At 39.0% G+C, this 15,507-nt stretch overlaps 1 protein-coding gene across 1 annotated transcript in view; it reads left to right on the forward strand.

Moving 5' to 3' along the window:
• Positions 1-15,507, forward strand: part of LOC139687048 (acyl-CoA Delta-9 desaturase-like) — a gene marked incomplete at its 5' end in the record, with an annotated part of 46,075 nt that overhangs the window by 4,171 nt on the left and 26,397 nt on the right. The window contains one exon of the mRNA XM_071584152.1: positions 4,181-4,311. Coding sequence (XP_071440253.1) covers positions 4,181-4,311 — 131 coding nt within the window. The remainder of the gene's footprint in view (positions 1-4,180; positions 4,312-15,507) is intronic.

Genomic DNA, 15,507 nt, shown 5'->3' on the forward strand with positions numbered 1-15,507 from the left:
ATTATTCATCGTGGTATAGCCAAGTATGCAGTGTTACAATAATAGGTAAATTGACGTATCTAGACTTAGATCGAACGAGGGTAAAAAATTTGAGTCGATGCAAAACATGTGTGATGGCTTATTGGCATGGAATATAGCATGAGGAAAGGGCGATGGAAGACTCAACAACTTCAAAATGCGATATGTGAAAGGACGCGGGCAAAATTTTAATTTCTTAAGTTTTAAATAACGCTGTGGATATGGTTCTTTCCTTGCTTAAAATTAAAGTAAAATTTGAATATGCCAGCGCACAAATGCGTTTTGTCTCCATTTGCAAAAAAAATTTAAGGCACAAAAAATGCATTGCCCTTATCATTCCGGGCATATTTTGCGAAATATGTTATAATGTTCCATTTTTTAAAAATGAATTCGCTGATCTCTTCCCAGACTGAGCGCTTAAGAGGTGTGTGGAACAGACGAAGAAGCTGTGTGGGGTAGCCATGACACCCCAGTTCATTTTAGAAAATGTTACAGTTCAAATCTTCCATTTTTATTCTCATCTACCTGCAACAAGTATTTTTACACTATTTCAATATTACAATAAATCTCATTTATTAGCATAAGAAATTATTCAAATATACCTTAGACGTATACCACGGTGTACACAGAAAAAATATTCTTTCTATAAAAGTTTCTATATCTCTAAACTGTTTTTTAGGAAACTGAATAACAAAACATTTGCGTGCGTCCTCCGTTTAATTCATCATCTGTCATTTTCCGATGTAGGCTATTTTTATTATTTCCATTATACTTCTAAGGCTCGTTTCTAAGGTGTATTTGAGACATTTAAAATACAGTAATGGTTCGATTGTTCCCGGCTCAAATTTGTGAAATTTCATGTTTATTAAATGAAGAATAAAATGTATCTTTTCAACAGTGGAAAGATACATTGTATTCTTCATTTAATATACAGTAAGGGTGTTCGTAAGCTCGAATAAACTAGCAAGTGATTCCTTTGAAAAGTGGGGAAGAATTCTGCTATAAACTCTCATTTACATGCCCTAATGGGTGTATATTTAACCTCATGCAGTCCTTGAGCTAGTGGAATTGATGTGAAATAGTTATCACATGTTGGGGAACATGTGATCCACTCCCATAGTAGTACTGAACCAAGTCAAAAGCGACCCTTTTCCTTTGATTTTTTTCTTTCCCGTCCCTAATCTTGCAGGTGACAGCAAGTGAAAAAAGTATATGATGTTATTTTGAATTGGCAGAAATCAATGTTTCATTCCGTGACACCCAAGCTTACTTTCTATACAGACCCTGAATGGTAAATGTCCTCGAAACGGGGCCAGTCGTAGGAATACAGGGTCCGTACCATAAGTATCGTGACTGGTTCGCTGTAGCCTCAACGGAGCGGATGGGTGTCCGACCGGTCGGTTCGGTATAGGGGTCCCCCACCACTCAGGCGCACTTAAGTTCAGTCGCATCCGGGATGGAGCGCACCGTCGAGCAACGCTACGCTGTGAAGTTTTGCCTTAAACTCGGGAAATCCGCGTCGGAGGCCCTTGAACTCATTCAAAAGGCTTATGGGGATGATGCCTTCAGCCGAACAAGAGTTATTGGGTGGCACAAAATGTTTAAGGAAGGCCGGGAGCTCGTCGAAGACGAGCACCGCGTCGGCTGCCCGACGACCGCTCGAACCGCTGCTCAGGTGACCAAAAAGAAAAAAGCTTTGGACTCTGACAGGCGTTTGACCATCACCCTTATCAGTGAGGAGACCGGCCTTTTAGTCGGAACCGTCCACACCATCGTAACAGAGGATCTTGCGATGAGGAAAGTGTGCGCGAAGCTGGTGCCGAAAGTCTTGAGCGAGGAACGAAAACTGTCGCGGGTGGAAATTTCGCAAGAAATTTTGGTCTGCGTCCAGGAAGATTAGTATTTTCTCGACAACGCTATTACCTCAGAAGATAGCTCAAAAGGGCCTCAAAGGATATCGGTTCGACTCCATCGAGGCGGCTCAAGCGGCGACGACAAAGGCTCTCAACAGTATTCCGGAAACCGACTTCCAGCGGGCTCTTGACGAGTGGCAGACGCGCCGAACTAAGTGTATCGATGCAGGAGGAATGTATTTTGAAAATTATTAAGTAATTGTAATTATAACTGCAATACATTTTGATTTTTTGAACCAGTCCCGATACTTATTGTACGGACCCTGTATCTAATGTGATTTTAAAGCAAGGTGAAGGCAAGGGCTTTGCTACGTATCAGCGTGTGCTACGAATTGGTCACATATTGAATCAATCCATTATGATATTTACGTGCGTCTTGGCTGTTTCTGTCATTGAAAGGCTTATTTCACACACGTCCTTATGTGAGGCATGTTCAAAGAATAGTGGCCGTGCAGTCCTTTTAAAATATATTCATTAGAAAAAGTTTTCATGGACGGTTTTAGTTTCCTGCAAATCTACTCCACTTTTGCCCATAATCGCCATTCGCTTCTAAGAAATTTCCATAGCGCTAAACCAGCTTCATTAATTCCACAGCACAGAAGTTCACCTCGTGAGAATTGAATCGTTTGACGAACCTTCAAAGCATTGCTCACCAAACCACCATTTCAAGTGCAAGAAGAGGAAATTATTGCTAGTTGCAAAGTCCGTCTCGTCAATGGTGGTCCAAAATAGCTCGTCCACACGACATTATTTGCTCTTTGTATTGGCTGGTAATCATTATCCACCTAGCACACAGTTTTTCATATTCGAGCTTATCCATAGCTACTGTGTAAATAGTGGTGCGTTCAATAGGAAGGAATTTATCGGCCAAAGCATTAATCGCTGATCAGATCGCAGTCTTGGTCCACTTGTTGAGCGATTTCATTGGTCTGGGATGCTGGGCCTGCCACTCCGCTCTCCTTCATGCACATTTGCGTGGCTATTTGTGAAGTCTCGACAACATTATCTTACCTCTCTTTCACTAATCACTCTAGATCCATGAACAAGGAACAACTCCCGATGAGTTTGGACAGTTGATAATCCTTTTGCACTCAAAAATCGATTCAGGGCTCACACTTTTCAACTGGCGGGAGCATCGATTTTCACAGACATTTCTATCTCTACGATACATTTACCGACGAAGTAAACGACTGCTCAATCAAAACAATAACTTCAGTGACTTCAAAAACAATCAATAGAATGGCTACATGCGCACAAAATTCTTTCTTTCATGTTACCTCCCTCACAAATATTCTTCATATTTTTTATTTCACATCATTTAATGGCACTACTTAACGTAAATATCAAAAATAGCAAAAACTCTCGCCATTTAAATTACATACGAAATATTTCGTGCACCCTTGCTTACGAAATACAAGTAGAATACACACTCCAAAAATCTCATTCTTCGAAACTTAAAGGTTGATTTGACATGTGTTAAACAATCGAAGCCAGTTTTAACCTGACGCAAAACTTAAATCAACAAAACGCTCGAATATAAATTATAAAGTGTCAACCAGCTGCACTGCAGAGCATGCAGTGAGCTGTCCGCTAAAACAGCCGCTGACGATCGAATGTAAAGTTCGAAATCGAGGCCCTAGGAATTTTAAGCTCTTTAAAAAATGTTGCCCATGGAGAGCACGGCGTTATCTATAAATACATAAATATTATTATGCATATGAATTGCATGAAAGTGATAATGGATTAAGTGCAACAGTTAGAAAGTTGCAAAACGCTTAACCGAATACCGAAACCCACCTTTGAGCTAAATATGCGGAAAAAACTTGCTCTGGGTCAACCTTTCAAATGTGATAATTCTTTTTTAATTATGTGAATGTTATTTATACTACTATTAATCCAATTTGGTGAGATGACAACCAAAGTTTTAAGTCCCTAACAATATTGATATCAATTACATATGTTAAATCTTACCTCACTTTGAAGATACATTAAGTGTAATAAAGAAAATTTGCTATTTATTCTTTGCTGAATTGGGAGTTGCTCGAATTAATTGTGACATTCTCTCAACCTCCTGTCCTAATTTATGCTGTGATCCAGCATCTTAAAAATATTGCCTAATTGTAAATGCGTCTTATTTATCGGTGAATGAGTGAATCGTTACTTATGTTCCACGGTTATTCACAGATTCTGTTCTCCCTCTTACTAGATGTCAAATGTCTCACCACGTATGTGTTCTCTTTGCTTTGCAGGGGTTTTCCTGGGCATTGTTTCTGGGATCGGTGTCACGGCAGGTGCCCACCGACTCTGGGCGCATCGATCGTACAAGGCTAAGTGGCCCCTCAAGCTAATCCTACTGATTTTCTATTCAATCGCTGGACAGGTAATGGAAATGAATTTCGACAGCATTTTTTTTCTTAACTCTCTCACGGATTCATGTTTTCATGCTTTCGGTTCTTTAAATTGCTTGTGCGGGGGAGAAGTTACAAAAAAATCCCTCCTGTAGTCTATTCTTTCGGGAATGGCTCTAAAATTTGGAATGTAGATTCCATTCTCGTGCTTGATTTTTTTGGTTTGATCTCTTGCGGCGTCGTGGACTGCGACGGTGCTCGCGTCATTTCGTGCTGTGTTATGCGTCCATTTTATGATGAACTCCTCATTGAAATTGTTTATCTTTCATTTGGTTAGGCACACGAAATGTTTTATTACCTTTTTCTTTCAGTAATGGGCATAAATAAGTGTTATATAACTCAGTTTCTTGGATTCAGATCTGTTGCCCCCAGATTTTCTATTTAGGATGGGCACATTTGCATACGCACTGTTTACCACTATTCATAATGCACGTGTATGCATCAGTAGTAAACATGTTCCATGCAATGAAATCCTTCTTGTTCAAAAATATGTAACAATCGAATGTAAAGCCTTTTTTATACATTCTCGTGGTTTCTTTAGGGTGGAGAACGTTTCCGGTATTTCGAGAAATGCACTTCCGTCCCGCTCGTGTTTTCCTCGGATGTCTATACTTATCTTTGGTCGAATATCTTTGATTTAGAGTCTTTCTTTGGGAAGAATGAGCAAGAAGATCATAACTCAACAGCCTGTGACCACCCTTTGTGGAATAAGACGATAATGCTCGTGCATGAAAGACACTGACCCCAAACACCACCTGCTGCGTTTCCGAAATATTGGGTTTCAGAACTCAGTACCAAGAAATGCGTCGTCAATGGTTTCTCGCGAAATATGGAATTTCATTCATTTTATACCCCTCCTTACATTTTTTCGCTTTGTTCCAAGTTCACTTTGGAAGATGCTTTAAAAAATTATCACATTTAGAGATTTTTTATGAAGGACATGGAATTTTGCATGTGTTTTACAGCCCGGAAAATTCTTGATTACTACTCTATGATATTCCATCACAAAAAATGCGCCAAGAAAATATTTGCTATGCTGGTAACAACTTACATGCATTTCTGCGTGATTTCCAATCGATTTAATTCGACTTATTGCTGAATTATCAGTGGTAAGGATGAGGCAGTATCAAATAAGGAACAAGAAGCTTTCTCATGAAATGAGAAGAATAACATTATAATATGCACGTAATCGAGAATGCCGACCTATGTGAAGGAAGTAACTGACCGAGAAGATATTGATGAGGCACGATAGCTGGAAATAAATAACGCGGTGATTTACATTGGATCGTATTCCATTCTTTAAGGCTAACGATAAATGTTTATGCGATTCTGAGATGTCGAGTAGAAATGGGCACACAGTGAAGACCAAAAAGAATATTAAATCAGCGAATACAACTTATTGACATTGCAAAATATGAGGTAGTATTCTTGGAATAAGACCGCATGGAATGTCAGGTAGGTCCTCTATTTCTTTTATCCATTTCCTTTCGGGATGATTGTGAATGTGAAAGGTTTTTCATATCAAGAAGCTGTTCATTCCGAAATCAAAATTACCCAAATTTTGCCATCAAAGGATATGGTCGAAATGAATAATAAATTAGCGGTGACTGCAATCATGTATTGGAAATTTTCAAACTAACGGTTAGTTTGTTATCAGAAATGAAATGCATCGCGACGATGCTTCGGCTTCAAATATAGAAACAATCACGTATTTTATGAGTGTAGATAAAAAGATAGGTAATATGACAATACAATTAATGGTGTTTGGACCTAGTCGGCCATATTGAAACACTATGAATTTCAAGACAAGAAAGTTTTAGAGTAAAACTTGATTATTTGGTCATTCTAAGCCTAAAAATTTATTTATAAATTGTGCAATTATTTATAAATTCAAGCAATTTATTGAATCAAAACCAAAAGAGCAAGGAATTAGGAATTCTGTACCAAAATGCGCAACGAAAGAATCTATCGTAGAAATATTTCCCGGGTCAATAAAAAAACTATGTGAGAGCGCCTCCATTAAAAATATATATTCCTTAAAATCAAAGCATTACAGTGGAATCGAATTATCTATGGTATTCTACCGTTTAAGGTATTTTTTAGATGGACACAGATCTAAAACGATATATTTCCCTGTCTCCCCTACCACGACACGACCTAAAATCCTGCAAGATAGGATTTTCTCTTCAATTCCGCTTCCCAACTTCATTCCGCCCTACACCCCTATCCATCCATCCACCCCTTCCTTGTTTCACTAATATTCTCCTCCCTATTACAGACTTCAATATCCCATTGCCAATCCAAATTTTCTCTCCTGCTTCTTTTGGAATTCCCCATACAATCCCCTCAATTCCCACATCATACTTAGTACTTTCTCATTTGTTTTCACGTATGTCCAATTCTCCTTTTCCATCCTCCACACTCACATTTCAAAAAGACTCCACCACACACCTATTGTCCTGCTTCAGTGACCACATTTCGGCGCCATACATACATACATAGCTACGCTTCATATCAGTTTTAACGAGCCTTTTCTAAATTTCCTTACTCAACGTCCCTCTCATCAATTCCATCCTCCTTGTGAAAGTTTCTTTGCCCAGTGTAATTCTTCTCCTCATTCTGCCCCGACTATCTTGACCATTTTTACTTGGAACTCTTCTGAGGTACGTAAACTGTTTCATCTGCTCTAGTTTTTGCCCTGATATTTTAACGTATAAATTAGTCTTTCTCCTTCTGGAAAACCACATAACTTTTGTTTTATTTACATTTATTCCCGTTCCATACCTGTCACATTGCCTTTCCAATGCATTCAAGAGGGTTGGCAACCCCTTGCCTGACCGACAAACTAAAGGTTGATCATCGGCAACCTAACTGATTGTACGAATTCCCCGCCGAACTTCATTCCTACCTCCAGTTTTTCCCATGCACCTCTAAACATTTCCTTTACACATGCGCTGAACAGGACAGGCGATAATGGACACCCGTCTCACTCCTCTTCCTTACACTGCCCATCCGGACTCTCCACCTCCCACTCGCACCTGAGCTGTCCGAGACATGTACAGGTTGCGGATTAGCCTCCTACCCCTCCAATATACTCCTATATTTTGCAACATATTCATTATTTCTGCCCATTTTCCTCAACCTAACGCATTTTTTAAATCTACGAAACAGGCAAATGCATCCTAATTGTATTCTATATTCCTCTCTATTACTGGCCTCATTACTGCAATTGCATCACGCGTACCTCTCCCCTTTCTGATCCCAAACTAATCATCCCCCGAGGAATCGTTTGCTCTGCACTCTTGTTGATGGCCCTGAGAACCAATTTAGCCGTGTCCGAACGCTGGCATTTGAAGCCTATGAACTCTTCTTTCCTCCATTGTAGCAAGGTCTGCCTTCTGCTTTGCTTCCACTTTTGATTTTAATGATGATGTGCATTTTAGGTAGCGACTCGAACATGATAGTATATTTGCGTATGAGAAATGTTACCCGATATCGTATTCTAAAGAGAAATGACTCAATCATGTACGTATTTTAGGACGGTGATGGACGGTCAATCGCTCTTTGGCTTTCTACGGCAGACGACAAGGTGCCTGGGCACATTTCAGGCACTATCCACCCTCTTGGCCAACGTTCGTGGTGGCCATCTCGGTCTCTCTCTCACGATACTTGTATTACCGAGGCGAAGTTTCGTTGAATTTCAACTCTTCCCATTTCGCGCAGATTGTTAGGCGTTCACCTGTCCTCATAACGTAGTTACAAGCAACGGCACCGAAGGAACGAGAGAATAGTTCATTTTTTTTTGTTTCACAATACTAACATTCCGATGCAGAAAATATCACAGAATGCTTTATAGTCGGGAACAAATGCAAAGATTACCGGTCAAAGCATATGATGCAAAACTTGACATAATACCAAAAGAAATATTGATATGCATGTTTTCTTTTTGTGATTTTTCAAAACCAATTATGGTTTACTAAGAAATAACCTTCCGTTTGAAAAATTTTGCCTTGCTGTAATTTTCGACGAAAAATGATAAACGTAGAGACATGGCCAGAGGCCATATCTTTTTATGTACAAAAAAATTCAGGATGATAGCAATTTACAATGCGTAATCATACATACGCCCATGCGTGACGTAATCACGTCGCAAATTACTCGGTCGACCAGTAGAGAGATAAGCCCTCTCAATAGAATTGCAATAAATCAAGGGGGTAGATAAAATTTCCGAAGTAGAGTTTTAAGGTTTAGGAAAACTTGGGAGGAAGAGTTTATATATATATATATATATATACGTCGCATTTCAAAGGGAGGAAATTTGGCGGAAGATTTCGTAAAATCATTGTTACTTTCTATTTCAGAAAAAGGGTAAGGCGGATATATGTGTATACTAGAGAACAATAAGTTTGATTTCACATGCAGCTAAAGACAAGGTTAGTGTACTATTCGAAGAGTAGAGTTGCGTAGTATTGTTCCGAAAATTGACCGTCGGAGAGGAAGGATGAGCGCCGGGCCAAAGGTGGTTAAGGCGGGGGGGGTAGAATGGAGACAATTAGAGTGGAGAGTATAGTAAGGAAAACAAACGAAGAAGTGCTCAGCATGAAGAGGAGGGAATGGGGAGAGAGGACTGCTTGGAGAAACTCAAGAGGAAAAACAGAGGTAGGGTATATCGAGAGGATTTACTTTGCAGTCGAACATTGCACAAAGAACCCTGACTTTTAGCACAATAAATTACCTCTCTTTCTACCGTCTGCTTGCCACGGAAAACGTTTATAAAAATGGGAGAATTGGAAGAAAAATGAGAATAATAGGGAGTTTTAAATGATGAAATGACTGAGATAAAGAAGCCGGCCGAACCCTCTCTTCTGTTTCACCAAATATTTGCATTTTTGTAGAAGTTGAATCAGGCATCCTTATTTTTAACACTCGTATTCTTAATGCTCAAATCGAAATCAGCAGGATAAGACTCCCTCCCTCTCTCTCTGTCACACTCATAAAAATTCGGAGTTTGAAAATGCTCGAAGATCTCTTCAAACAGCCACTCAATATTTTACGCTTTAGACGTGGACTGAGTTCATTCCATTTCATTAATAGCTCTGACGCTCTGTGTTTTACCAACAAAGTAAGTGCCGCAATATTGCTGGGTTTTTTTCCAAGCCCTCGTGTTCAAAAGATATTACCATCGGTTTTCCCATATTAATTTTGAAAATCCATGGTTCCTAATCCTTATCTATCTATTTCCGTCTATTAATCAGTCATCAGCTCAGGGGGAGCGCCTGTAGGGCTTTCGAATGCACCCTGACCATGCCAGGTCCTTCAAACGCACGCGTCAGCATCTCTCCATGCAAATGCGCTATGCGAATTTAGACTAAAAATATGAGGAAACATATATTCTAATAGAATGTAAATATAAAATTAAGGTACCTACGGTCGTGAAGCAATGAAAACGAGATAGCTGAGACCGTAAACTTGATTGGCACCAGGTTTGTAAAGGGGGGGGGGGGAGTTAATACGAATTTACAAGTAAGGGGAAAGATATGGAAAACACACTTCGTCACTCGGGTGAGTTTGGGAAACAATGACCCACGTGTACCTCAATCCAACGCAAAATGAATACAAAAATAAAACAAACTTACTTCTAGTAACTACTTCTACTACTAATAAACTAAACCAACTAACACCCTAGTGATCGAGTGGTAGTAAGTTTGTTTTATTTTTTATTAATTTTGCCTTTTTGTGTGTGATTGAGGTACACGTGGGTCACTCTTTCCCAAACACACCCAAGTGACCAAGTGTGTTTTTCATATCTTTCCCCTTTCCTGTAAATTCGTTTTAACTGCCCCCCTTTACTAACCTAATGCCAATCAAGTTTACGGTCTCCACTGTCTCGTTTTCATTCTAATAGCAGCCCACTGACTATTCAAACTCAAGATATTTAGTGTCCTTAAAAGTAACGAGTCAGGATTGCTCTCTCTCTATCTCTCTGCGCCGGGTGAAGGGTGAGCTGATATTCAAATGTATACATTATTTGCATGGTATAATGATACATTGTCCTGTAATGTTATGTAATTTTCACTGCATATTAAATCCAGCATGCGTAAGAGGAAAACGACGACGTGGATGTTGACCCTGCTGCCTCGACTGCCAGGAGAGGTCGAGGAGGAAGCACCTCCCTTCATACTTCGCTACCGACGGCACCGCTTGCATCCATGAAAGGAAAAAAGTTCAAAATATCCTCCCTCCATCTCTGACGTTCGTATTTGAAAAACTTTTACGAGGATGTCCACAAACTTATTGCCCGATATCGGCTCGAAGGCCCTGCGTTCCCTGCGGAGGGCCTGCTCGGGCCCTGCGTTCCGGGGGACTATTAAAATAAACGAGACGTAAGAGCAAACTATCCGTTGCTATTCCGTCATTTTCTGCTCAGACACAATACTGTCTTATGTTGATAATGCTTTTGATGGATTTCATGGAATTAATAGAGGCCTGATAGTTAAGCGTGTTGTTAAATGGAGCGTGGAAACGGATACAAAATACCATGGACTTCAGAGTAAATTAGCGCTTTAAAACAATGGTTATATTAAAACATCACCTATGGGCTACAACCTAGCCTTCCCAAGGGACCACTGCCTTGATATGATGGAAGGGTTTAATGTGATCTTGGGACTCCTAGGCCTGAGCTTTAATTTGTCTCCGGGAGCCTCTTGTGGTCGGTGCGCCCTTGGGATTCTGATGACCCTTCGGCTTGCCAACAGTTGTGCCCAAGGGGCCAAGCCACCAAAGTTGAGAAAAGAGCCGTTCCCAGGGCTGGATTTGAACCCACGACCTTTGAACTAGCAGGCGAGGACATTAACCACCTGAAAAACCCTGTCAAAAATTAGACATGATTTCAATGCAACAATTTCAGAGTATAAAAATCATTCGCCTTGACTGAGATACGAACCCAGATCCCTCAATATCCGGTCGAGTGCTTTAGCCACTTAAGCTAGCGAGGCGTCCTCTTAAACTCTGAAATTCAGCGGGCACAATTTAAAGGAACAAGATCTTGTGACGAAATACCGTACATACAATGTCACCGGCATTCGTCAGGAATGATAATGCTTCAATTGTTCCCAGCTCAACTTTGTGGAAGTTCATGTTTATTAAATAAATAGTGACAATGGGGACCCCATGGCTAATCCTACCACTTGTTTGAAGAATTCATTGTTAAACTGGAAATAATTTTGATCAACACACAATCCAAATAGTGACATGAACTCACTGAAGAAGGGTGGTTCGGCCCCAGCACCTTTTAGCACTTTATTGTTGTTTAATAAATACTGTAGTGTTGTTTAATAAATGATAATACTTGCTGGTAGGGTCACTGCCACTAGATACATTGATAGGTCAAGCGAAAGTTAGTCCACAATGTGTCTGTTCTTGAGTGAGGTGGCTGCAAAGGCCTACGACCCCGGTGGGGAACTCATTGACATGATAATAGTCTCTCGTTAAAAATACTTTTGAGGAAGGCAACAGGAAACTGGCTCAACTATCTTCCCCATTTGTCACACGGAAAGAGACAAAGATATGGTGTCATGTTAATTACTGAAAACTATGGGACTGGCCCAAGTGGGCTAGGGTCCTTGCCCAACTGAGCTAAGAGCAGTGGAAAAGAAGACTTTGAAGAGGACCATGATGTTTTGGATAACATGGATGGAGAATAACATGGATAACATGGAATTTTAGAGTGATGGTGCCTGGGAAACTAGACAGCATCAAGAGAGAAATGGAGGAAAGAGATAAAGATATGTTGGGGCTAATTATGGTGGAATGGAAAGGTAGAAGGGGTCCCTCGGAGGCAACTTTTGACGGTTATTAGGGATTGGAACAAGGCATCTGATGAATGAAGAGATGGGAGTGAGGTAGGGGTTAGAGTTTAGGAGCATAAACGATTACAGGGAGAAAGCAATATACTTATACAAGAGAAATGCCAAATCACTATGAACACCTGGTTCGAAAAACAAAATAGTCGTAGGTCCACTAGGAAAATGTCAGACGATAGATGAAGGTGATTTCAATATGGTCTGACATAAATTTAGGACAGCATCATTGATTAACATGTATCTCAGGGGAAGCTGCCCACGCATTCTGAAAGTAATTTAATGATTACGAAACATAGCATGAAATTCAAGAAAATTGAAAAGGGAAAAAGCATAAGGAAAGTGAGTGTCAAAGTTTTGACAGGGGCAATAAGAAAGGACAATCAAGAGGCAATGTTAAAAAATCTGGTTGTTGAACAAGGGGTGGGCAATTAGAATGAAGGGGACCATCTTGATGTTGGGAAATTGAAAGCAGCAAATGAATGAATAGGTGAAGGACTAGGAAGCCATGGATTACAGAAGGGATATTTAGGAAGATGGGTCAATGAAAGTAATGGAAGAATGTAAATGCAGAATTGAGAATAAGGAAGTATAAAATAATAAATAACAATAAGAAATGAAATCAAAAAAGCAATAGCGGACAGATATGGAGGGCATGCTGAAGCAGGTTGAAATGGGTGAACTTTTTCAGGAAAAAGAAACAGCTGTCAAATGTGAAGAAAAGAAAATTCATTAATAGAGGACAGGAAGGGTATTAATGTATCCAGAATAAATTATATCATTTCTGAAAGAACATGCAGTAAAATTATGGCGTAGACATCTCAAATCAATGGATATAAAAAGATAATAAATGCAGAAATACACGAAGAATGTGAAATCATTGATGATGGCATAGCTCCAGGCATAACTACATGCGATATAAAGAAATCACTAAAGAAAATGAAAAGGAAAAAATTGGGAGAAAGTGGGGTATTTTCACTATGCATCCTTTTCAACTAATATGCAAGGAAATGGAAAGAGGCATGTGAAATGGGATGAAGAAAGGATTTAGAGTGGCAGAGGAACTTTCCAAATCAGTTTTACAGGTGACCATGCTTCAGTTTGTCAGCTAATGGGTTTCAAATCATCGCTGATTGAATTAGAAAATCATTGCAGTATGTGTGGATAAGAATCAATGAGAAAAAATGAAGGTAAGTTGATTCTCAAGAAATAAAGAGGCTGAGATAAACATTACAGTTAGGGAACAAGTAGTACACAACACCTTTTAGGACTTGCTTTAGAATAAAGGCACTAAAGTGATAAGGAAAATAAAATAAGTATTGCTTTTGGAAAATGAGGTTTCACAAAGTGGGGGGCGTTGATAACCAGGACCTAAAGTAAAGAAAAAACAGGTGAACAATTTAACATGGAGCATATATTAGCATGGTAATGTAGTCAATGAGGTAAGGGGATAAGTGTGCATTGGAGTCTTTTGAGAAATGGCTGTATGGTAGGATGGGAAAAGTGAAATGTTGGAAAGAAAAGCAAGTGTGGAGGGGCAAGGCTTGGTGGGGGAGGAGAGAAGGATTTTGGGAGAAACTCAGAGTTGGCATGCAAAAGGTATGCCATGCATAGTGAGTAACAATTAAAGGGCCATGTCTAAATAAAAAATCTGGAATTACAAATTATGTTTTTTCTTTAGAATAATGGAGTGTGTAAGACTGTGGATGGGGATAGAATATTTATTAGATGAGGTACCAACTGGAAAAGAATAAGTTTATTCGGCAGAATGGAGGTAGGCATTATGTCAATCTGAAGAGTGCCTTGTACTAAAAAAGTTTTAGAATAATTATTTATCATTGCCTTTATTGGTGTTTGAAATGTGGCAGAGCTTAGGTACTAGATCTCTCAAAATCCTACCTTGACCAATATTGTCATAGGTAGGCTTTGAATAAACAAAAATGATTCTATCAAAAACAATATTGCTCTTTGCCTCTCTTAATATAAAACATAAATTGAACGTTAACAACACGATATCCTTCTTCAAGTTAACACACTTCCATGACTTATCCGGTTTTAAATTAAACTTCCTTCCATCATTCCATTCAACATCCTATCATTTTCCAACCCCTACTTCTCTTGTCTAGCATTCTTATCTTCTCCAATTTTAATAGTTTTGATAGTCTACAAATTCCTAGAAAATGTCACAACCTTTGATATGTCTACATTGATCCTCATACCTTACCTATACCTATAGCATGGATTTTATTATGTTCTCAGCAATTCTAATAATCACCTGACTAGCTGGTTGAATAAAGCATGACCCTCAGCAAACCTAATTGATTTTATGAAATCCCCTCCAATTTTCATTCCTGTCTCCATTTCTTCCCAAGCCTTTTTTACCATATCTCCAACAAATAGGTTGAAAATCATAGGTGGCAATAGACACCCCTATCCTACCCCTCTTCCTAACACTGCCCATCTTGACTCTCCTTCCCCACTTGCACCTCAGCAATCAGAGGCATGCACAGGTTGCAGATAAGTCTTCTCTTTAGTAACCTCATCAATTCTATGGCATCACACATAACTCTACCCTTCCAGAATCCAAATTTATTTTCCTCTATTTTGTTTTTAATCAAATGTTATTGTTGATAATAATCTCTTTCACACAGACCTTTATTATGTTATTTATTAAAAGTGGCCATTTGCCAAATTTTAGATATATTAACAGGGTTTTTTTGTTAACAGAAGATATTGTGACAAGGTAATAGAGTTGCTATCAGTGAACATGAGTATTGTTTTGTTAGTTAGGCCACTAAAAATATATTCATTAGAAAAAGCTTTTAGTGATGGTTTTAGATTCCTACAAACCTACTTCATTTTATACATACTCACAACTTCTTTAATCCCTCAACATTGAAGTTTACCGCTTGTGAATTGAACTGTAGGTTTTTATTTTTTAATGTTTATCATGACATTCATATGTGTCATCAAGAAAAATTCAATGAGCAAAACTTTGCGGGGAGAATGTTTCGTGGTATTCTTTCGATGACTTCTACGGCATTCCAAGTATGTACCTATTAGTAAATTCTCAGCTACATTGTGCATAATGTAGAATATAATTTTTATTATCTCAGTAGGTGGTGACATGCAATTAAATATGATATTTAACCGAATATTTTCATCAAAAAAATATGATTTTTATCTCATATGAAAGGAAATTATATTTTTCACATAGCAAATGGTGTTCTTATTGCATTCAGCACTCTATTTTATTTTCATTAGTCTGTCACATGATTCATGGGTTGACCTGAATCAGTATTATGCCTC

This window comes from Hetaerina americana, unplaced genomic scaffold (assembly GCF_022747635.1).
Source record: "Hetaerina americana unplaced genomic scaffold, ioHetAmer1.1.p SCAF_16, whole genome shotgun sequence".
NCBI lineage: Eukaryota > Metazoa > Arthropoda > Insecta > Odonata > Calopterygidae > Hetaerina > Hetaerina americana.